Source organism: Zonotrichia albicollis, chromosome 7 (assembly GCF_047830755.1).
Source record: "Zonotrichia albicollis isolate bZonAlb1 chromosome 7, bZonAlb1.hap1, whole genome shotgun sequence".
Taxonomy (NCBI): Eukaryota; Metazoa; Chordata; class Aves; order Passeriformes; family Passerellidae; genus Zonotrichia; species Zonotrichia albicollis.
In genome coordinates, this window is record NC_133825.1 from 17,650,891 (window position 1) to 17,674,167 (window position 23,277).

General features: G+C 46.6%; 1 protein-coding gene across 2 annotated transcripts; it reads left to right on the forward strand.

Moving 5' to 3' along the window:
- The first annotated feature begins 503 nt into the window (after positions 1-503).
- Positions 504-23,194, forward strand: PSAP (prosaposin). 2 transcript variants are annotated; one of them, XM_074544463.1, is made up of 14 exons: positions 504-659; positions 9,520-9,653; positions 11,071-11,145; positions 11,830-11,955; positions 12,200-12,397; positions 13,122-13,265; positions 13,786-13,842; positions 16,420-16,533; positions 17,318-17,419; positions 17,612-17,798; positions 17,949-18,100; positions 19,665-19,745; positions 20,251-20,358; positions 20,900-23,194. In XM_074544463.1, exons 1-14 carry the CDS (start codon positions 605-607, stop codon positions 20,933-20,935), a joined length of 1,569 nt encoding a protein of 522 aa, XP_074400564.1. In that variant the 5' UTR covers positions 504-604; the 3' UTR covers positions 20,936-23,194. The 2 variants fall into 2 exon arrangements, with proteins under 2 accessions (XP_074400564.1, XP_074400565.1); XM_074544464.1 differs by lacking the exons at positions 19,665-19,745; positions 20,251-20,358; positions 20,900-23,194 and adding an exon at positions 18,215-18,406.
- The last annotated feature ends 83 nt before the right edge of the window (positions 23,195-23,277 follow it).

Sequence of the window (23,277 nt, forward strand, 5' to 3'; positions counted from 1 at the left end):
CAATTTGAAAGAGAGGTAATTTAGGTTGCATATTAGGAGGAAACGTTTATTACAGTGAGGGGGTTGAGGCACTGGCACAGCTGCACAGGGAGGTTTGTGGATGCACCATCCTGGAGCTGTTCAAAGCCAGGTGGGAGACAGCGGGAAGTGCATGGTAGTGGATTAGAAAAGGTGCATTCCAGCCCCTTAACACTGCGTCTCCATGTTGCTGCGTGCCTCAATCAGGCGCTGCTAGCCTGGCTGGTCTGCGTGGGGAACTCCCGCCTTTGGGACTCCCACTGCCTCAGGCAGCGGAGGCAAAAATCGCCTTGAAGGTTTTATTTGTTTCCCGCTAGACACCGCTGTTGGCAGCGGCGGGGGCCGCAGGGGGCTTGGGGAGCAGCAAGGGGCTTGGAGAGCCACAGCTCCTGCCGCCGAACGCAAACTCCCGGCTGCCATTTTCCGTTCCGTCAGCTGCCCGGGCCCCTCACACCCGCCGGCCCCGCCACTGCGCGTGCGCGGGGGGCGGGGCAGCGTGCGCGCGTGCGCGCCCCGCCCCTATATAAGGGCGGGCGCGGGCGGTGCCGGCGGCGCCGCATTGCAGACGGGCACGGAGGGGGAAGCGATGGCGCGGCCGCTGATCCTCGGGCTGCTCAGCCTCCTCGGGCTCCTGGCCGCCGGTAAGCGCTGCCCTCCGCCTGCCGAGTCCCTTCCCCATCCAGCTGAGCCTCGGTGGGCTCGGGGAGAGCGCCCAGCGTGCGCGGGACCAGGGGCGAAGGCCGGTCCTGAGGCTGTTTATAAGGGAGCAGCGATGAGGGAGCGTGAGGGCAGTGGGATTTCTAGGGCGCCTTCGGGGTGGCTGTGATGCAAAAGCGGTGTTTGGAAGGGGCAGAGTCGCCCAAAAATAGCCCAGGGCAGGGAGAAGGGGGAGTCCCCGTGAGGGTCCGGCCGTTCCCGCTGCTGGTGGGGAAATAAATGCTTTCCCGATGTGCAGCCTCGTCCCGTACAGAGCCCAGGCTGCTGGGGACATTGGGAGGGATTTTGTTGTTTTTCCCCTGCCAGCAGCGCTGTTTATCTCCGCCACTTCGTGGATAGATGGCTGTTAATCCTCTTGGGGATGGCGGGAGGCTGCCTTGGCTGTGCTGTTTCTGCATTAGGATCTCCTGCTCCCCATGGAAAATTCCGCTGGTTTTGCTGCTCGCCGTCTCGTTACCTGTTGTTGCTGAGGGTGAAAGTGATGGGGGATGGATTATGGTCTCCCTTTAGCTGTAGGATTCGAGGTTACAACATTGCAGAAGCTTGACAGAAATGATTCATAGTCTGCGGAGCGATAATACACCTTTAGGCTGTGGGATGCAATAGCTAGAAAGCCCAAAATGTAAGGACTTATGCAGTGATGTCCACATTTACTTGTAGAATTTTCTTCTAAGTTAGACTATTTAATATTAAAGCTTATTTGCTCACGAGCTTAACCTGCAGCATTTCAAAAGTTAAAAAAAGAAAAAAAAGGCCCAACTGGCTGTTTAAAGGCCATAGGAGTAACCAGCTGGCACAGTACAGTAAATAATCCTGTGAAATGTTTCATGATTGTACATGAGTTTTGTCCTTTATTGTAGTTGTAATGTCATAAAATCATAGGGTGGCCTGGTTTGCAAGGGACCTTAAAGGTCATTTAGTTCCAACCCTCTGCCTAGGACAAGGGACACTTTCCCCTAGATATACTGATAATATTTAATATGCTGATATGTGGACAGTTTAATGGGTTACCTCAGAATTTTCAGGCAGGAAGCAAGAGAGCAGCTCTCAGCTTTCCCTCTGCATGTTTATGTGCTTTCACAGTGTCCTCTGAGTCTGCTCTGCGCTGAATTAGCTGCCATCACTTGCCACTCCTTCTGGGACTGCTTCCAGGTGGCTGAAACCATTGCAGTTTCTTGGGCTCTGAAAGTGAAAAGGCTTCACCTTGAAGTACCCACCAGCTTTCCCATTAGTGTGTGCAGGGAAATGGTAATGAGAAACCAGTTCAGCAATGAGGGTTGGCTTGGCCTACCTGCTGAAGGCATGTCATGCAGCTGAGGGCAGCAGCAGACCAGTCAGGCCTGTTTGTCCTCAGAAGCCACTGTTTTTACACAAATAAACAGCTGTCTTTTCTCACCAGGGCTCTGGGTGCTCCTTGCCTCACCTGCCGTGCAGATTTTCCCCGAAGATTTTGCTGCAGACACCGTTCTGTCTGCCCAGCTGGCTAATCAGCTGTGCAAACATCCAGCCACCCTTGTCAGATCCTAATGGAGTCACTTGGCTGCCTGACAGGCCGTGAGGGTTTTTGGTTGACCTACATACAGGGCTTCTGTGCATCTTCCCTTGAAGGGAGGCATTAAAGCAGGGTGTACAGGTCCTGGCATCTCTGGACTACTGATGTGCATTCTGATTGTTTCTTGTCTTTGAGGCCAGGCTGGGTGTGCTCTTAAAGCAGGACTCAGTTTCTCTTTGACTATCTCCTCCCCTGCCCTTTTTTGCTAAATTAAAAGTTAAGCTGGGAGTGGAAAGTAAAAATTTTGAGGCTATGAATTTTTCACATCCCTCCTCCTCTAAAATAGTAGACTTAAAACCTTGTAAGGAAGGCAGATCCAAGTTAATGTGTAATTCCTCTAGGAAACGCTGGTCAGATTATATGGGGGGGCAGGAAATTTGTGATCTGAATTAGCCTGGCTTGACATTTTCTTGATGCTATGGATAAAGCAGATAACTGGGCTGTTCTGTAGCTTGCAGGCTTGTTCTGCTGTGAATGTGGTTTTTAACAAAAAAAAGCAGCCCAGTGGTGTAGATTAAATTGGGAGAAGAGGGGAAGGTGTCTTGTGCCAGCAATGGTGTGAGCAGGGCAGTGACCACACCTTGACTCTTGTGCCCACTGCAGGAAGGACACTGAGGTGCTGGGGCACATCCAGAGAAGGGAATGGAGCTGGGGAAGGGTCTGGAGGGTAAGTCCAGGTTGGGAATCAGGAGAAATTCCTTCTCAGAAAGGGCTGCCCAGGGAAGGGTTTGGAGGGTAAGTCCAGGTTGGGAATCAGGAGAAATTCCTTCTCAGAAAGGGCTGCCCAAGGAAGGGTTTGGAGGGTAAGTCCAGGTTGGGAATCAGGAGAAATTCCTTCTCAGAAAGGGCTGCCCAGAGAAGGTTCTGGAGGGTAAGTCCAGGTTGGGAATCAGGAGAAATTCCTTCTCAGGAAGGGCTGCCCAGGGAGGCAGTGGAGTCACCGCCCTGGGTTCAGGAAATGTCAGCTCTGGTCTGGATGGCAGCGTGGTGATTGGTCACAGCTTGGACTCGGTGATCTTGGAGGTGTTTTCCTGACCCAAATGCTGCTGTGATAATACACAAATAAAGTCAGTGTTTTCCTGGAGGAGTAGCTGGCTCTGAGGCACGGTCAGGCTGTGGCCCTGATAGCGCAGCAGTCATGTGCCCTGTGCAAACCTGCCCTTGCACAATCCATCCCCCGCCTGCTTGCCGGGCAGGTATAAATAGAAAAGGCTGTTGGCTGTGTCTCAGGAGCCGAGCCAGCCCCGGGCAGCCTTTCTGCAGCGCTGTTCATGCACCTCGGGCAGCCCCGAGGGGATGGAGGGAGGAGCCGGGGAGATGGGGCTTGTCAGCAGCGCTGGATGTGTCACCTGATGGCAGCTGAGCTATTTCAGGGACGGCTTTTCTGCTATAAAATGCACGGACATCTTGCTTTTCTATCTGTTCCTGCTGTCTGCCGTGGGGTTTGTTCCAGTATCTCCTGTTCATCTCTTTCTTCAAAGCAAGTTGGGGCCTTAGAACTCTGACATAAAAAGAGACTTTGTTTTTCCTTAAAGGATTTACTCACTTTCTGTTTGCTTTTTTTAATGGAGCAGCTTTTAAATGCAATTTGTTTGCTGCTGCGAAAATATCAGAGTTCCTGTTGCAATTAAAAAGGCCACATTGAAGTGTGTGTGTGTGTATTTTAGGGCAGTGCTTCTCTGTGTTTGGTCATGAGGCAATGTTTAGTTTCAGATGCCTGACAGCAGATTTTTCCCAGTCTTTGTGTCTGTGTGGATATATTTGCCTAGTGAAAAAGGAATGATAAATACAGGATTGCTGCAGAGACTCCCATGAAATCTGTCCCCTGCATCCCTCCCCCCCCAAAAAACCCCCTCAGAACAAACCCAGAAAGAATGGAGATGGACCACAAGTATGCCCCAAACATTTGAGAGTATTTTTGCTGGCATCTGCTGCAGGGAAAAATGCTGCTCATAACTTTTTGGGAATATCTTAGCATAGTGTATGGGGCCACTAACTCCTGGTGACTACCAGGTGCCCTGGAACATCCACTTATGTCCAGAATCTTCTGGATTCTGCCACAGGAAAATCTCAGGCAGCACCTGGCCAACTTGGACATTATTCTTTTGCAACCTTTGCAGTTACCTGGGATGATTTTCTGGGCCGGTAGAGGTGCTTTTACTGTGCCAGCTCATCCAGTTCTCTGCTCTCTTTAATTTTATTGTGATTGCTTGTGCCTACACACACTGCTTCTCTTCTAGGGAAGAGAACACCTGAGGCAGAGGCAGTGTGCCAAAATGAGAATGAGTTCCCAGCTTTGAGGAAGAGCCTGCTTGTGGTGTTAGCTCCAAACTAATTTCTTGCCCTTCATGCTAGTTAGAAATGTTTCAAGTTTAGTTTTCCCTCAGTAGATATTGGACAGGATATTTGTAACTGGAATGCTGGTAACAGCATTCTTCCATTTTTTCTTTAAATTGCCTGTAATCCTTCAAATGTTATGATCACTTTACTACCTCATTAATCCAGAGGCCCTTCAAGAGTCACTGGTGTGTGATGTGGTTACAACTTTTGAAGTTTTACTCATTAACCGACCACAGAGGCTATGGAATATTGAGCCTTTCAGATAACTTCAGGTTGGGGTCACTCCTCCTTCACTTCTTGGCACTTTGTAAACTCTGGTGAAGAGAAGTTGATCCCTCTTGACTTCTTTAACTTGAACATGCTTTGTTTCTGCAAGTGTCACAGGACATGAGGAAAAGTCAGTAACTGGCAGAGCAAGATGGCACAGGCTGATGCCTTTGCTTGCTCTGTGGTGTCTCTGGGAGATAATGAATTTTTAATTTGTTTTAGCATTGCAAGTAGGACAGCCTGGGAATGACAACCTTCCTGATGAATAGGTTAGTACCTATTGGACACACAAAAAGCATGGGAATTGACAGCACACGAAATGATCTTCACATTTGACTGCAATCCATTGAGTTGAACAGCAGCTCAGCACTCTCCTTGGGGTGTTTGTTTTTTTTTTTTGTTTTTTTTTGGTTATTTTCTCCAAATTAGAGGTTAATTTGTCTGTAACCAAGGGTTTTTCTAGCAGTTGGGTTTGGAGCAGGCTGGAGTGTTCAGGTTGAATTCCTTTGTGTTCTGGGTGGTTCATCCTTTGGCTCTTTAGGGAGTCTGGTCTGGCCCCTCAGAATCCCTGTTCCTTATATAAGGTGTTAAATTTTAAGTGTCATTTGTAGCTTCAGTGCAGCTGTGGAGGGGATTTCTTAGGATGTTTTCCTGAGAATCTAGGGGATTCAAAATCCAGACTGGCTCTCTGTGGAAGAAGAGTGAGACACATGCCTGAGGGAAGGGAAGGTGTTTTCCAGGGAAGGTAATTGCCTGGCAATTTTCCTGTCGCTGTCCTTGCAGAATGGTAATCCAGCCATTACAGGCTTCCTTCCTTTTAGCTTCCTGTTTCCTGGGTGAAGAGCTGGGCTGTGCTTGCTCTGTAAGCCAAGTGGAAAAGGTGATATTTTCTGAGGGAGCCATCCCCTCTACTTCCCCAATTTGTGTTTGTGTTACAGCATACTTGGTAAAGCAAAGGCTCTTTTTTCCTTCTGTTGAAGGAGCCACATCTGAAGTGCTCCAGGCAGGGAGAAACCAGTGAAGGGGATGAGTAAAGGATTGGTTACATTGGCCTTCACAGATAAACTTGTTTGGTGCTCTAAAAACAGTGGCTGGCAAGAACTCGAGGAAATAGGGTGAGCATGACATGTGGCTGTTGAGAGCTGATCTACAGAAAAAGGAGAAATCTATTAAAAATGGATGACCTTAGGTAAAGAACAATATATGAAATAGAGAGATGCCAAAGATAACAGTGCAAGTAAATCCCTTGGGTTTATCTTTATTTGTTTACTCTTGGGTTGCTGCTGTGCTGGGGATGTGAAATACCACGTTAAGGTGTTGCTCTTTTTGTAGCAAAGGCTGTTTGGAGGGGAGAGTTAAAACTATTTTTTCTGAGACAGCACAAAGTCTTAACACACTTCACTGGCATGTTTGCTTTTGTTGTAATATAAGTTAACATATGAGGGAAAATTCTTTTTATAGTGTAATAGGAGAGCAAGCTAAAACAGTAGAGAGTTTCCAGTTATTCTTTTCTGAACCTGCAGGATCTGAATAAATCCAGAGTTTTTTAGCTTTGTTTCGATTTTTCCCAGGATGTTCAGAAAGGGAAGGTGGATACTGTTGCAATGGAGGTGTATCCTTTCATATTAGATACAATATTTCAACCAAAAGTTCCCAGAATACAGAATTCCCAACACAGAACAAACTTGTAAGAATTTAACTATGTTTGAAGTCACTGTGGGAGGTGTCAGGAAGGAAGCCATGATGAGTGTGTGTTATCTTTGTTCTGTAGCTGCTCTAAAATGTGCCAGCCATGTGCGGCCTTAACAAACAAAACTGCTTACTCACTGCCTGACTGCAAAGTTCTGTACTGAAAACATTAAAATCTAGAGTTGTCTTGACACACAGCCAGCAAAGCTGATAACTGCAAATAATTCTGAAACATGGTATTTTTGTCAATCACTTTATAGTGGTCTATTGTTAAGGCTGTGAGGAAGAAGGAGCAGGACGTTGTGCTGGAGCTGGTACAGATCTGAAAAGTCATGCAGTGACAGGATCTCAAAATAATCAAACAAAACCTGAGAGCTCACTAAGAGCCTGATCAACCAATGCAAGTTACAGCAGGAATGCCTCCATTTGCCTTTAAAACACTCTCCTAAATCAGGAGTTGGAGAGACTGCTTGGAATGACTATTCTGGGAGTTGTATAGCTCAGTTTTGTAGTTTACAGTGTGCTCCAGTGGAGGAGGAGTAATTGTCTTTTGATAAAGGCATAGGTTAAAAGCTGTGCTTGTAAATAGTTGGGAATCCCTGATTCCACTGTTTAAACTCCAGCTCTTGACTGACTTCATTCAGGGCCTGACTCTGCCTTCCAGAGCCTTCCCACCACTGTTCAGTGCCAGTATCTGAAAGGGAAGAATAACTTTCCCTCTACCAAGTGTATTCTTGTTTATTGTCACCCTGCCAGAGCTGACAGCTCTTTGGCTGGCCACTCTGGCTTTGAAAATTAACTATTCTTAAGGCTTGCAAATCAATAATGCTGGAGTTTGGAATAGGCTGTAAATATTTTGCTAACCATACATTATTAGAGGCTTTGAAGTCTTACTCCTGCACTCTCCCTGCTCAAGGATAAAATGCAATGAAGCTTTTTACTGGGAGAGATGGTGACAAGCTTCAAGCTCTTGTGTGACAAAAATCAGGCGTGCAAAGCACGTTTTTCTTCAAATAAATGGGTCATTCCTTTGAAGCCCAGTGCAAACAGGCTTTATAAATCAACAGCTGAGCGGGCTGCAGAGTGCCACCTATAAAGCAGAGTTTATCTGCCTGTTTGGTGAGTGGTGCCCGTGTACCTTGTAGATGCACTGGTAATTCAGCTTGAAATCGATCCTCTAATGGCCTACAACAAGGCATGAGAAATGGGAAAGTGATTGTTCATCTGCTGTAACATTGCCACAGGCTTCATAGCAATGGAACACCTGAACTCCTGCCTCGTGGTGACAGAGTAATTTTACAGGGATTTCTGAAGTGCAAGCAGCATTGATGTAGAGGCAACACCTGTACAGCTAATAGGTTTGAGCAGGTTGGGTTTATGTTTTGTTTTATTTTGTATTTTTTTTCGTTTCTGTGAAGTTTGGCAGCAGTGCCTTGTAGGCTGGGGCTGTGGTGGATTTCTTTGGAGGCTGCCTGCTGTAGGATTTTAGGAGTTGTTTCTTGATTGGTTACTGCAGTGTGGGGCATTGTCTCCTGAGGAAATTTACTGACACATAGGATGGATTTAGAAACTGGGAGAAGTTGTGAAGTGCAAACAGGTCCTGACAGCACAATTAAAAAAGTAGAAACCTTGGAAAGTCATTAAAAACATGCATTTGATTAATTTGTCCTACTGATTGCTCACAGTGAAGATACTTTACATTTCTTTACCAGGACTGTCCTGAGAGGATATTCTGGATCTTACTTGCAAGCTCTGTAGTTTGCATGGCAGTCCCTCATGGGATGGGAGGTAATGTCCAAAAAAGGACTGGTACATTTTTCACCCCCACAGATTTTTCTGTACGCAGTTGAAGACCTAACCAAGAGAAAAAAAAGAGGAAGTCTAAATAGATTTAGTGGGTTTGAAAAGTATGCTAGAACATTCCTTAAGAACATTCTTCCAGCTTTCTGTTTATGGTCAGTGTTTTGGTCTGTACCTGCTCTTCAGTCTTGCATGCAATGTGTGCATTGTTGTGGCTCCTAATCTCAAATCTGTCCTCACCCTCTCACTGGCTGTGTGAGAACAGGATGCTTCATGTGGGAGGAGGAATGCAGGCAGCAATCACAGGCTGGCTCACAGCTGAAGTAGGGAGCTTGTAGCTTTGGGAATCAGCTGTCTGTAGGGTACATTTCTGTAAAGAGCAGCTTTTCTGTTTCAAATCATCTGGTGGTTCTTGTCTGCTAAGTAAAGTGAGGTTTTGTGTGATGGTGTTCACAGGGGTCTGAGGATGAGGGAAGAGATGAGGATCTGACTCCATGGTTCAGAAGGCTGATTTATTATTTTATGATATATATTACATTAAAACTATGCTAAAAGAATAGAAGAAAGGATTTCATCAGAAGGCTGGCTAGAAATAGAAAAGGAATGGAATGATAACAAAAGCTTTGGTCTCGGACAGAGTCTGAGCCAGCTGACTGTGATTGGCCATTCATTAGAAACAACCACATGGGACCACTCACAGATGCACCTGTTGCATTCCACAGCAGCAGATAACCATTGTTTACATTTTGTTTCTCTCAACTTCTCAGGAGGAAAAATCCTAAGGAAAGGATTTTCCATAGAAGATGTCTGTGACATAGCTGTCTGTAGGGTAAATTTCTGTAATGAGCAGCTTTGGTGTTTCAAATCATCTGGTAGTTCTTGTGTGCTAAGCAAAGTGAGGTTTGGTATTTTGGGATTTTAATATTTTTTTTACAAAGGTGGATGATGGGGGAGCAGACTGCTGAGGTGCTGAGGCTCAGGAAGTTCAACCTTTACACCTTTTCCAGTTTTTTTTTTTTTTCCTTTGATTCTGTAAGCTGTTTTTGGGACAGGCCAGAAGTTTCTGGATTGCAGTGAATAAAGAGGTGGTTATTGAGGCACCTGGGAAGGCTGATGGGGTTTTCTCTCTCTGGCAGCCGTGGCCAGCCCTGTGCTGTGGCAGAAGGAGTGTGCCAAGGGGCCCGAGGTGTGGTGCCAGAGCATTCGCACGGCGTCGCAGTGCGGGGCACTCAAACACTGCCAGCAGAACGTCTGGAACAAGCCTGCCGTGGTAAGTGCCGGCCTCTGAGAGCCCCCAGCCCCACCTGGCCTCAGGTGGCTGCTGGCCACACGCTCAGGGAGGCTTCCCAAGTCTCTCATCAGGCTCTGCTGAGCTTGCTGTGCCTTAATTTGGGTGCTGGATGGAGGTTGCTTTTCACTGCTCTGCCTTGCACAACTTGTCTGCTGACTTCTCCCGTGACCTGTTGCACAACCACCCAGCAATGTATGGAATGGAGCTAGTGGATTTCACTTGTTCCTCTGCATGGCTACTGACTCCTCATTCAGGGGAGTCTTTTCTGAACTTGAGCAATTATTATGAAAAGGCTGTGTGTTTGTTTAAATTCCCAGAAAGATGCACCATATGCTAAATTATGGAAGGCATGACAGAAAATAATAGTGCAAATGTTACATTTAGTAACAGCCCTTAATCCCCCATACATATCCTTTAACTTTTGCAAGTTTAAAGAAAGGCCTGGAAATACCAACCAGGCACAGTGGAAAGCAGCAGCCTGAGCTTGCAGATGAGTGAAAGGCAGCTTTGCAATATGCAGCAGGCTTCCCAGGCAAGGCACTCAGTGCAGTGGTACTGGGGAGTACGAGGTTCTCAGGAGCAGTTCAGGCCTGTATCTTGTAATGCATGGCCCTGCTGTCTCCAAGGTGTCTCTAAAATCAGCATTTCACTCACTGCAGCACACTCTGCTAGATTGTCACTGAGGCAGCAGCTACATGACCTGTATGGACATGGGAGAATTATTTGAACTGAGTACATTTTTCCAATAGATAATGGATTTGATTAATGTGGCCCCTTCATCTTCAATTGAATGGAATGTCCATCTGCAGATCACTGTCTGCTAAGTTCTTACATTGCCACCTATCATGCAGTGCATACACACATCATTTTCTCATGACTTTACTAGATGTAGCTGCAGTTTGGGTATTGTTTCACAGTTTTCTAGGGGAGAAAAAGGTGTTTTACTTACAGATGCATTCAGTCCACATTGGCTATATCTGTGCAGAGATACTTCAGTTTCAGGAAAAGCAGGGGAAGGGAGGAATGTCAGAGTACAGCTGCAATGGTTGAAGCAGGCTGAAATGTTCTGAGATTTCTACCAAGTGTGAACTCTGAAGGAAAAGGTAAAAGGAGAAGGTGTCTTGGGGCAATCAACTTTGTATTTCAAGGGACTGGGAGGAGGTGAATGAGCAAGTGCTAGCATGCCAGCTTTCATCCAGCATTGGTTTACTGACGAAACTGTAGCTGGACATGCCTGAAATAGCCTCACTCTGTTTAAAAATAACCTCTCCCCACCCTGGCCTCACCTTTCTTCCTTAATTCCAGGTGCAATGTTTGCCCTTTGTGCTGTTGTTCACACTCTGCTCTTAGAGGCACTCAGTTCTTTCTCCAAGTAACTCTCTGCTTCTCTCTCCAGAGCAGTATTCCCTGTGACTTGTGTAAGGAGCTTGTGACAGTTGCTGGCAAAATCATAAAGGATAATGGCACTGAGGTAAGCAAAGCTCCTTTTCTCCTCATCCCAAAACACTGTTTGGTTTCAAGGTCTCGTGGTGAGGGAGTGGAAGAATAATCTGTGGTGTTTTCCTAACATAAGCAGCAGGTGTTGAAAGGGACTAGAGTGCATGTGGAAGGGCTTTTAAACAGCCTCTGCTGGTTTAGAAATTAGCAATTTCTAGAGCCTCCCATGCCTTAACACATCCCTGTTTGACTGTAGATGCTTAAGAAAGCTGTTCTTGTGCCAGTGGGGCACCAATATTAAAAGGTGGGCTACTGCAGTCTCCAGCAGTGGGTGGTTACACCAGCTGCCCTTTGTTTGGTTTGTAGGCACTGCTTCCCTTTTTCTTTTGTCAGCCTGTGGGTACTTTGTATAAACAAGTCACTGTCCCATGAGCCCAGAAGTTCACTTTCTCCTCTTAATGGTAAATGTTCTGTTCTGGGCTGTGCAGGCCACACGAGCAGTGTGACATGTCTGTGCTGTGGCAGGGTCCCATTGAAGCTCCAGAACTGGGGAAAATGTGTCTCTGTAGTGTAGAACTCATTCTAGTTCTGCTTGTTGCTACCTGGGCCTACCTGGGTCTGAGGAGCTTGTTTCAGGCTTTGTTTTGTGCATTTTGGGAAAGGAAGGAGCATTTGAGAAACAAATATAATCCATCTCTGCTCACCTCATCTTTGATAGGATGAGATCCGCTCCTACCTGGAAAAGACCTGTGAGTTTCTTCCTGACCCAGGCCTCGTCTCTGAGTGCAAAGAAATTGTGGATTCCTACCTACCAGTTATCATGGATATGCTCAAGGAAGAGCTTGTAAGTAGATAGCAATTTTAAGCTGTTGGTCTTAAAAGTTGTGCTCCTCTTGATGCCAGAATTTGTCTTCTGCCTCTGATTGTGTGTATGAATCCTTTGTGGATCACTGGCACTGTTAGTTTGAAGACTCCTTCCTTGCTATGAGTTTCCTTGTTTTACCATGTTTCAGCTGAATGACTCTCTACTCTGAACTTTAAAACTGACATCAGTTTGGAGCTTTGTGTATGTATCTTGTCTCCCCCAGGATAAACCTGAGGTCGTGTGCAGTGCCCTTGCTCTGTGCCACTCCCTGCAGAAGCACCTTGCATCAATGAAGCTCCAGAAGCAGCTGCAGACCAACAAGATCCCAGAGCTGGATTTCTCTGAGCTGGCATCCCCGTTCATGGCTAACGTGCCTCTTCTCCTCTACCCTCAGGAGGAGAAGCCCAAGCAGAAGCCTAAGGTAAGCCTAGGACTAAGGGCTGTTCTAGTGTGGACCATGTGTATAATCTTGGATTAAGTTCTACAGTCTGCAGAGACAAGTCCTGTGCTGTGCTGTTGCCATCCAGGACTGTGGTAATCAAGCAGATTTTGCTGGAAACCATTTCTCCTGAGAGAAAGCTTGGGTTCAAAGGTTCACAGGAAGAACAGCTCTTCCCATGTTGTGAGCAGCCTGCTAGCTGTGCCCCTCAGGGGATGCATTTGTCTCTGAATGTAAGGGTGACAGACTGGATTGGAAAAGAACAAATAGTTGACAAAGGGGAATAGATGAGGCAACGAGCTTGGTGCAGAGGCTGAGTGTTGACAGCAAGCCAGGGTGTGGGGGTTGAGCAGTGAGTGGGCTGAGAACAAGCTGCTGTGGGTGGAGCAGGTAAGATCTATGCCAGATTTAGAAACTTCCCCTCTGTGGTCTGTAACAAAACCAAAAGATTTGAAGATTGGGTATCTTAACTATTATCTTGGCTTTGGAGCCAAGTAGGTACCTAATCTCCATCTAGTGGCTGCTGCACACACAGCAGTGGCTTGTCTGTCTCCATACTAGCTGAGGCTTCAAAGTGTTCTCCAGAGTATTTATTAAGGTTTGTACATAGCTCAGAATGGTTTGTGAAACTTGGTGGTAACAGGAGCTTCTGAAACATGTCATGTGAAGTTGTGTCAGCTTGAGTTTCCTTTCTCTCTTTGTCCAGGCCACTGGGGATGTGTGCCAGGATTGCATTCAGCTGGTCACTGATGTTCAGGAGGCTGTGAAGACAAACTCCTCTTTTGTGAAATCCTTGGTTGCTCATGCCAAGGAGGAGTGTGACCGTTTGGGACCTGGCATGTCTGATATGGTAAACTGTCCTTTTGATTGGAAAATTCTGTTCCTGTAAGCAAACATAAACCAGTTTGTTCAGCGCCTTAATCCCCAGATCATATTCTCTATTTAGTATCACAGAGGAGATTCTGTAGCATATGTTAACACAGTATAACAATAACACCACTGGAATTGTAAACTTTGTGGTCAGGAAAGTTGGGGTGGGGTGTGTGGGACTGGGGAGCAGGGGAAGGACTCCAGATTGCTTCTAGCCCTTAAAGGCCTTTTCTACAAACATGGTCTAGGTGGGTAACGGGGTTGTGTCAATAGGGGCTGGGCCTTTTTGCCCTGAGAGGAAGAGAAAAGGTTAAGCAGTCACCTGTGCAGCAGTTTTGTAACCTGAAATACCATCTTGCATTTGGGCCAAGCTCTAAAAGACCTGTTGTTATGCAGTAGAGCAGGTAAATTAATACCTTGAGATGTATTAGAAAATTCTAGATGGACTCTACAGCGCAAGTGGTTTGGTAGTCATGAGTTTCTCTTCCCACTTTCTGCAGTGCAAGAGCTACATCTCTGAGTATTCTGACCTGGCCATCCAGATGATGATGCACATGGTAAGATCAGCAGAGTGCAGTATTTGCTCTCAGTTCATTTTTCTGGCTTGTGTAGCTAACTTCCTTGGAAACAGGAAATGTGTACTGCAGTAAAACTTTGGGGAGGGCCCTTGCTCTCCAAGTCTTGGTGTTAATGCTTTGAACTTTGTGTTTTTTGGATAGCAATTTCAGTTTCAGGATGCTTTCTTTAGCACATTTCCTTCCATTTTATAATCACTTTTGCAGTGCAAAAGGCACTCTAATCCTTTGAAATATGAAGATACATTACACATGTTCCTTTATATTCTTTTATCTTAGTAGTCCTGTGCTTACACCACTTCCCCCCTCCCCCAAATACTGTGTTAAGGACATAAGAGTTGGCTTTGTCACAGTATTGCAAAATTAGTTTAATTAATTAATAACTTCTTTGTCCAGAGAGCTGAGGGACTTCAAAAAACATGGCTAAGTCTTTCCTGAGTGCAGCCTGTGGGTGCCACAGGTGACAGAACAAGCTACAGGTGAATACCTGGCTGACTTGAACCTGAATTGGGCAACATAGTGGCCTTTTCTTGTTTCCAGTTGCCACAGGCTCTTAGAAGCTCATCCTATTCTTAAACATTTGGGGGGGAAGTCAATGTTTGCTCCAGCAGCACTTAGTTTCTCATTCTCAGCATTGCAATGCAGTGTGTTGTTAATGGCTGAAATTGGAATATGACTACACCTTGTGTGCATCTGAGTGTTGGCCAGACTCTCTGGAGGTAGTCTTGCCCAGGATGCCTTCATAACTGCAGATGAATAATGCTGGTTAGCACTGTGCAATTAAATGTGAGTTGCTGGAGCTGAGGATCTTTGGGGTGGGGACTGTGTCATATTCCATTATCTTTGTGCAAAGAATATATGCAGTTCCAAGTGCTTGATGTATTTTTTTCTCTTAACTGTTATCTTCAATTTCTCCTTTCTTCCTCTGTCTCCAATCTCCCCTGCCAACAGAAGGATCAGGTAGGTGAGCAACTTGCCTGTGGTGATAGCCTGCTTGTAGTTCACCCTTTGCTCTTAAAGGCCTTGTAGTTCACTTCTGGCTCTCTTAGCTGTACACTTGGTGTGATTGCGCTCAGTGCTGACAGATACAAGGGATATTAATGTGATTAAAACAGAGACTAAAGGCTTCCTCCAGTGCATCAGTCCTACTTCAGCTCCAGATACCACTTTGTGCTACCAAGATCTCAACTTGATGATGCTTTGGTCAGTAGAGCAGAAAATATCCTCCCTCTTACACAAGAAGGATAGATGTGGAACAAGCATGCCAGGGGCTCCTGGCAGCTGCTGGTTTAAAGTCTGGGCTCCAAAGGGCTTGAGCAAAGCTGTCCCCAGCTCTTTCCTTGGTTAACATTTCAATCCAGGACAATGGTATAGATGTTTGAAGTATATGAACTGAAAAGGTGAAAGCTTCCTAGAACAATTTGGGCTTTTAATTGAAGCTGTCTTGTGGGACCTTGTGTCTGTCACCCCTCTGTGAGGGAACCTGTGTGTATGTGGGTGTTGCTGTAACATTAATACCTGGAACTGCTTCTTACAGTGCATGAACCAAAGGGCTTGACTTAAAGGTGCTGCCTGGAGTGGTCTGAAGCAGCACAGTGTCTCTGAGGTGCTGCTTCTGCCTGTGCATGAGACTGTGGCATGATGTGTTAATATTAACTCTGGGATAAGCCTCTGCTGTAGGAAGCTTGGAGCAGGGTGAGATGTGATCTTCTAATTACCTGGAGGACCAAGGGTGTCTTTTTCTAGCTTTAGGAGGTAAAATGCAAGTAGTGTGTCTCATTCTGTACAGCCTATCTCACTTTGGGTGTCCTCCTCAGAACAGTTTGCCTCATGTCTGGCATTTCTTTGTGCATTTAGTAATGTATGTTCCAAAAAAGAAATACATGAAGAGTGTATTTCTTTGAGAAAGGAAGCCTTTTTACAGACTTGGTTCCTGTTTGCTGTTTTCTCTTACTGTGAGAACACTGCAAGTTCAATTGTTGCAGGACAAATGGTTAGCCTTGGGTTTTAACAAGCTCAACTTTTGTTTCTTGTAGGCTGTGTTCAGTAATGAGAGAAATTGTTTCCGTTTGCAGAACGTGATGTTTCTGGCAGCTTTAAAGAAGGTAGCTTGTGGATGAGGAAAGAGGTTCTTCTAGGCATTTCTCTCAGCTTCTGGGTGAATTCTGAAGTCAGGATAATTGGCCTTTTCTGTGATTACTTGAAGCTGGGGAGCACCTTTGTGGATGCAGCTCTGATGTGACGCTGCTGGTGGCTTGTTCTGGTGTTGGTAGCTCTTAAGTCAACTCCTTCTGAAGGGCTTGCAAAGTGTGGGCTCATGGGTATTTTTTTTAAATGGGGTTTTTAACCTCTTCCTCTTTAACAGGAACTGCTAAATTCCATCCAGTAGCTGTCCTGCCTATAACCTTACCAAATGCTTTGGCAATACTTGGAGTAGAAGTAGTCATGAAACTTTGTGTTGGAGCCTATCAAAATGTTGCTCTCTGTGCCTGCTCACAGGCTCTGTAGAAAGGGCAGAGACTTCTAGTCTTTAAAAATTGCTTCCACATCTCTTTGCAGCAACCAAAGGACATTTGTGCCATGGTTGGGTTCTGTCCTTCTGTGAAGTCTGTTCCCCTTCAGCCTCTGGTGCCAGCTCAGGTGGTTCATGAGGTGAAAATGGAAATTGTGGAGGTAAGATGGGCTTTTTGTACTGTGCTTTCCTTTCCTTTTTGCTTTAGTGTAACAAACCAGGTGAAAAAGATGAGCTTTCATGCACAGAATAGTCTAAGTTTCCCTGCATATAAATTCCTGGCCTTTTCTTGTTTCTGATGCTGATTTGTGAAGTAGGAAAGCTGATTGATTTGTTTGAACAGCAGAGCCTGCACTGAACCAGAGCAACAAGGGAATGCTTTAGGATTGAAAGGGGAACTCTTGTTCCAGCAGTTCTGAATGACACCTTAAGTGCAAAGTCTCAGTTTGAGTTTTGCTCTTTGTTTGGAGTAATGCTTTGATCCCTTTTAAAAGTGGGACAGCACTCTGCATGTGCAGGTGAGGCATCAGAGTCAGAATGCTGAAGCTCTGAGTTTGAAGAAGCACCTTGGCTTCTCCAAAGGGTATTTTTGCAAACAGGAGGGTGCTCTCAATTCTAGGAAATGTTGTCCTCCCTTAATGTATTTTAAAAACCACTATATATTTCCCTTGACTTCTGTCTCCGTGGGATTGTTTATTGCTTTGTGTCTGCTGAGTTCAACTCTTTGTACAGCCTGGGGTTGTAGTCTTAAAGTTAGTCATAAAAAATGCCTGTTCATTCAGACAGGCTTTTTACTGAGTCCTTTGAGGCTGGTTTTGGGTTCTGTGTGACCTTTTGAATACAGCCCAAAGTGAGCAGCTAGGTAAATGCTGTTAGGAGTTGTGCCTGTCAGATGTGGTCCAGTGCTGATTTATTGTGTGTGTATTTCTTCTTCTGTGTACTCAGAAGGCCACAGTCCAAGAGAAAGAGAAGACTTTTTCCTTGTGTGAAATCTGTGAGACCATGGTGAAAGAAGTGACTGGCCTCTTGGAGAGCAACAAGACAGAGGTGTGTGAGGGGTGGGCATTGTACCCTTCCAGCTTTGGCTGGGACAGGGCTGCACTGAAGGGGGAAGGAAAATCAGTTCCATTGCCTGTTTTCACAACAGCAACATTTCTATCCTGGGTGGGACACAAAAGTTGTGCTTATAAACTGAGTCAGAACTCTGTCCCTCATTTTCTCCCCCTGCCTGTGCTGCAGGAGGAGATAGTGCATGAGATGGAGGTGGTGTGCCGCCTGTTCCCAGGCAGTGTCAAGGACCAGTGCAAGGATTTCATCGAGGTCTATGGCCAGGCTGTGATTGACATGCTCTTGGAGGCAACAAATCCTGAAGCTGTGTGTGCCATGCTGAAATGCTGTGCAGCCAGCAAGCTCCCCCAGCAGCCAGGTGGGTGAGGAGGGGTCTGTGGTGTTCAAAACGAGCTGCTTCACCTGTGATGAGATCTCTTTTGAGGACACTGCTGATACTGCCTCCTTACTTCTCTTTCTCTTTACCCTAGCACTGATGTTTGGTTTGGTTTTTTATTTCCCTTCTCAGTTGTGGTGAAACCTGCAGGTGGCTTCTGTGATATCTGCAAGATGGTGGTGGCTTATGCAGACAAAGAGCTAGAGAAGAATGCCACGACAGCTGAAATTGAAGCTTTGCTGGAAAAAGTCTGTCACTTCCTGCCAGAGTCTGTCAGTGAGCAGGTAAGGTGTTTATGCATTGGTCTTGGTGTTTATATTGGTCCTAACACTGACAGTTAAGCTCAATCTCATTTTCTGAGTGTTTCATCTGACATTTTGTCTATATGCTAATTTTAGGTCCGTCTCTCAAGTGTCTCTGCTTCTGCTATAAATGTCCAGGTACTCCTCACAGAGGTCTCTGTGTTTGGCCAAATGCCTTGTCTCTGGCTGGAGACAAACTGTCCACAGGTGCAGCTGGGGCTGGCTTGTGTCCAGCAACCTGATCCTTCTCAGGTTTTTCCCTGTACTAATTAACATCAAAGCACAGCAGCTTCTCCTGTCCAGTAGAGCAAACAAAAAAGGGAGGAAAGGCTTGATCTGAGGCAGTTGAATGACCTGGCTGTGTGGCAGCCTGCTTTGGGGCAGTGCAGATGGAGATGAATAGAAGGATGAAACACAGAATCCTGGGATGCTTTGGGTTGGAAGGGACCTTAAATCTATCTAATTCCAACCTCCCTGCCATAGGCAGGGACATCTTGCAGAGTGTTTGGGAAAACTAGAGAGCACTTCTCTTGTTGGTTTTGTAACAGCATTCTCTGCTGAAGGCTGGGAGGAGTTTGGGGTGCAGGGGGATTAGCTTTGCTCAGTTCCCATCCTTGGCAGTTGGCAGGCCCTTGAATAGATGTCTGCTTTAAGGCTCTGAATTGACTGCCTGGATTGTTGCACTAATTTGCAGTCAGGAAAGGTTTGCCTGGAAATCCTCTGAGAACAGTGGCTGGGAACACATGAAGGTTTTTTTTTTTTTTTTTCTCAACACTGATCCTGCTCAGGGGATTAATGAAGTAATTGAAGGTAGGCTGGTGTAATTCCAGTGGGACACCTGTTGCACCACTGATATCAAGATTTACCTGAAAATCTTATTAGGTGGCTGCTGAGTGTCAGCAAGTGGCAACTGCTTGTGAGTTTACTGGGGATAGAGTAGAGGCTTAAAGCAGCTGTGGAACAGCTCTTCCTGCTGTGAGGCTGTTTAATAGCTGTGGTTGGTTTATTAATTGGTGCTGTTTGTCTCTGCTGAGAGCAGCAGCATCTTCCCCAGCTCTGGAGCCAGCTGTCCACTAGAGGGAGAGAGGCTGTTCTGGCAGCCTGTGCTCCTGCTGCAGCCTTGTCTGAGGGAATAACTCGAGTCCCAGTGCCTGGGAGTCCTTGCTGCTGTCCTGCTCAGGGAGTTTGTCTCCAGCTGGTTCTGTGTGCTTCCCTCTTGAGACAGGCGTGATCTCCACCATCAGAGATGAAGCTTTGCAGTCAAAGCTTCCTCTGCTTGGTTCTTTTCCCAGATCCTGTCCTGTTTGGTTCTTTTCCTTGTGACCCCTTATCTCCTTATAGTGTGTCTACAGGCAGGTATGAGCTGGCAGAAACAATGCTGTAGTTGTGTGATTAGTGCCTGGCTCCTGTGCAGAGCTCAGGCCTCTGCTTTACCCTTGTGGAGTGTGGTGTTGGGGTGGCACACAGGCCTGCCTGCTGCAGCCCACACCTTCCTCTGCTTTCAGGGGCTCCACAGGAGAATCTCTCACCCTGTGTTTTGTTACAGTGTGTGCAGTTTGTGGAACAGTATGAACCCGTGGTTGTGCAACTCTTGGCAGAGGTGATGGATCCCACTTTTGTTTGCACTGTGAGTATTGAGTTTGGTTTTATTGAGGGCAGGCTCTGATACAGTCCTGGGTGCCTTTCAGTGTCCAGCAAGCTGAAACTCTGCTGGAATCAAAATCAGCACACTGAATGCTTGGAGCAGGCCCCTTGTGCAAGGGCTGGGCTGCCTGAATGGCCAGGTGTGTGACTGCCAGCCCAGCAGCAGGACAGACTGCCAGAGGTTATCCACTGCTGGCGTTCAGTGACAGGCTGGGATGTGCCCTTAAAGTGACATTTCTGAGAAAGGTCCCTCTCCAGAAGATCTGTTTTTCCAAACTTGATACGAAGGAGTTCCATAGCTGAGCTCTGCCCTGGCTCAGGTTGCCTGGCTGCTGGTTCAGCTGCAGGTGGGAGCTCAGTGGGAGCTCCTGCAGCTGCCTCAGTGCAGCTTCCACACCCCCTCAGGGGCAAGCTCAGCCATAAGGCCGGACTGGAGATCTCTTGGTGCACTCGGGAAGGTGCTGACTGTGCTGCTGCTCTTTTCCCAGAAACTTGGAGTGTGTGAGTCAGCTAAAGAGCCTCTCCTGGGCAATGATGCCTGTGTCTGGGGTCCGGGCTACTGGTGTAAGAACATGGACACTGCTGCTCAGTGCAATGTAAGTAAAGCTGCCTTCTGCCTCCAGTTTCCTTCTGATCCTTGGCAGCTCCTTCTGAGCCATCTTTGGCTTCTACTGCACTTCAAAATGGATGAACTCCAGTTCAAAAGGGTACTAGTTTGATTAGAGGGTGTTTCATAGCTCTTAGCTTTCTCAAAGCTGACTTTCCTCTCCTTTTTGTGTCCCACACCTGTCTGCCAGTATTTCAGAATCTATAGTAAGGTACAGTGTCAGCTTTATATTTAGTCAGTGTTCCTGCAGCCAACAGGCCATGTCACAATCTCTCAGCAGGCTCTAAAAATTGGCTTCCAGTGTTGCTTTTTGTGCCAGGCCTTAATGGCTAAGGGTCATCAGCCTTCTTTCCTAAAGCTTCTTCCTGGCTGCTGAGGCTCAGGATGTTATTTATTCTAGTCCTTTTTGAAATCACTTACTTTAAGAAAAACAGATTTGCTCCCAAGATCTTGGCTCAGGATGAGGTGTTGAACTGCTTGTTTGCAAACTGGCTTTTTTCCACTAATATCAGCTATTTCTTCCCCTTTAGGCTGTTGATCACTGCAAACGTCATGTGTGGAACTAGAAGAAGAATTTCCAGTTCTGAAAGTTTGCCATGGCTCTTAGGAAATGTGGGCCGAGGTTAGCAGAGAGCTGTATCTCACCTGTCCCTCCTCTCTGCCTCATTAACAATTTGACCTTCAAGTTCCTTTGTTGTAACTCTTCTGTAGCAGTGCTGCTGTTGAAGGATCAGATTTTCATTGTTGACTTAACAAAGATACTTCTGATTGTACAGTTTAACCCATTATGCTCCTAAAAATAGTCAGTGTGTTGTAGATTTTGTTTTTAAATTGGTAGGCTGAAGTGTTTATGTGCTGGGAAGAATGACAGATATGGTGAAATGAGACAAGGCTCTTTTAATTTTTAAAAAAAGAGCAAGTTAGCAGCTAAACTTTCAAATGTCTTTCTGTAGGCAGCATTGGGAAGGTTTTACATGCTTTGCATTTTTAACATCTGGCTGGAATGTTTGTTTTCTGTGTATGGGAACTCTAAGGGATAATGTTGAATCTGGGAATCCTTTTGGCTGGAATTTTCAAAGCTCTGCAGATGCAGAGGAGTGGGCTTTGTGTGCCCTGCTACCTTTCCAAGTCACTGATAATTAAAAAGATGCATTTGAATGATCAGCCTTTTGCATTTGAGTGACCACGCTTGTGGCTCGTGCCGTTGTTCTAGCTAAGGAAAAGCCTCCCCCAGCCTTTGATCACATCCTTCTGATTTCCTAGGGCTGCTCAGCCCCAGCACGGGTGTTCTGCTGCCAAGCCCAGTCCCGTGGGATGTCAGTTTCCTGAAACATGCTGGTGTACCTGAGGCATGGCTCCCTTTTTCCTTATCCTGCTTGCTCAATCCTGCTTGCTCTTGCAGCTTCCCACAGGCAGCCAGCTGGGTGCTGAGGAGGTAGCATGAGCTGGCACTGGAAGATGGAGGAGGATCAAGCCAGCAGGAGCTGGGAATATGTCAGAGGGAGCTCAGCACCGAGGGTGGAATTTGTGGAAAAACGGGTTTTATTGTAACCTGTTTGTTCCCTGCTCTGCTTTTCCTCTCACAGCATGTTTCAGTCATCTAAAGCTTGAGAGGTGCTGTGAGGCCTGGGGGCACCTCCCACTGCTGCCCACCCACTGTCCCTGACGCCCTGCTGAGTAACTGCAGCTATGAATTGTTACCCAGAGCTCCCATTCCTGCTGGGAAATGCAGCAAGCACAGATGGCAGGTGCTAGGAGCACTAGAGGAGATATTTAAAGCTCTGCTGGCACACTTGACAGCCTGCCTTTCACACCTCTCTGAAATTCCACTGAAATGGCCTAAAATCCCTCCCAAAACAGCCTTCAAGGCAGGCTTGCTACCCTGGGAGCATGGCAGGCTTTGGGGGTGAGGATCCTGCTTGTGCTGCTTGGGCCAGCCCTTGCATTGGGTGTGCATTTCTGATCAGGTAAATCCCTAAAGCAGGGGCACTGAGGCGGCTCTGAGCAGACCCTTGGGAAGGAGCAGCTGGGCAGATGTGGAGCTTTGAAAATTCCAGCCCTGTTCAGAAAGATTCTGGTAACTTCTGCTGTTCCTGTGGTGTGTGGGGCGTGCAGGAGCTCCAGTAACAATGCTGTAGCAGCAAGTAGGGTATTTGTCATTGGAAAACCACTGGACTGCAGGTATTTAGTTGATCTGTGTGCATAGTAGAAGCCTGGGCATTGCTGGAAGATGGCAACAGAGGCTGTTCTCCCCTGTCTCCTGAATGCTGAAGCACTCATGGCTTTATAGAAGAAGAAAAAAAGAGGAAAATTTCCCCTGAAGACATAAAATACCTGCAGCTTTCTGTCCTGGCAGGCTTGTGCAGTGGTTTGGTGGTGTATCCCAGATGGAGCAGATAGGAGATGGGCTCTGTCCCTCGGGCAGAGCTGCCCTGGAGGGACAGGCTGTGTGACACCAGGGCACAGAGTGTGGCATTTGGTATTTTAAACTAGATGGTGTGGGTCTTTCCTGGGGGGAGGTGGGGCTGCACTGACAGCCTGGCAGGGTCGTGGGAAGGTTTTATTTTCCTGGGGTTTTTAGTAGGATTCATGCTGGGCAAGGTGAGCCAGGGGAAGTCCTGTGCTGCTGCTGGGAGTCCCTTTAGTTTTCTCCCTTCCTGTGGACTGTGGCACCCGACCTGCTTGAGTCATGCTGGGGGGACACTGTGCAGTTGCTTTCTAAAGAACATTGTCTTGATTTTTTTTCTTTTTTTTTGGTCTTTTTTTTTGGTTTTTTTGCACAAAAGCTTCCTTAATGAACAATAAAAACTTCTGTAAACCAATAAGTTGCCGTGTTTCATTTTTCTCCGTGGCAGGGTTTCTTGTTGAGATTCCCCTTGGCTGCAGGGCCAGGAGAAGGCACATCCCA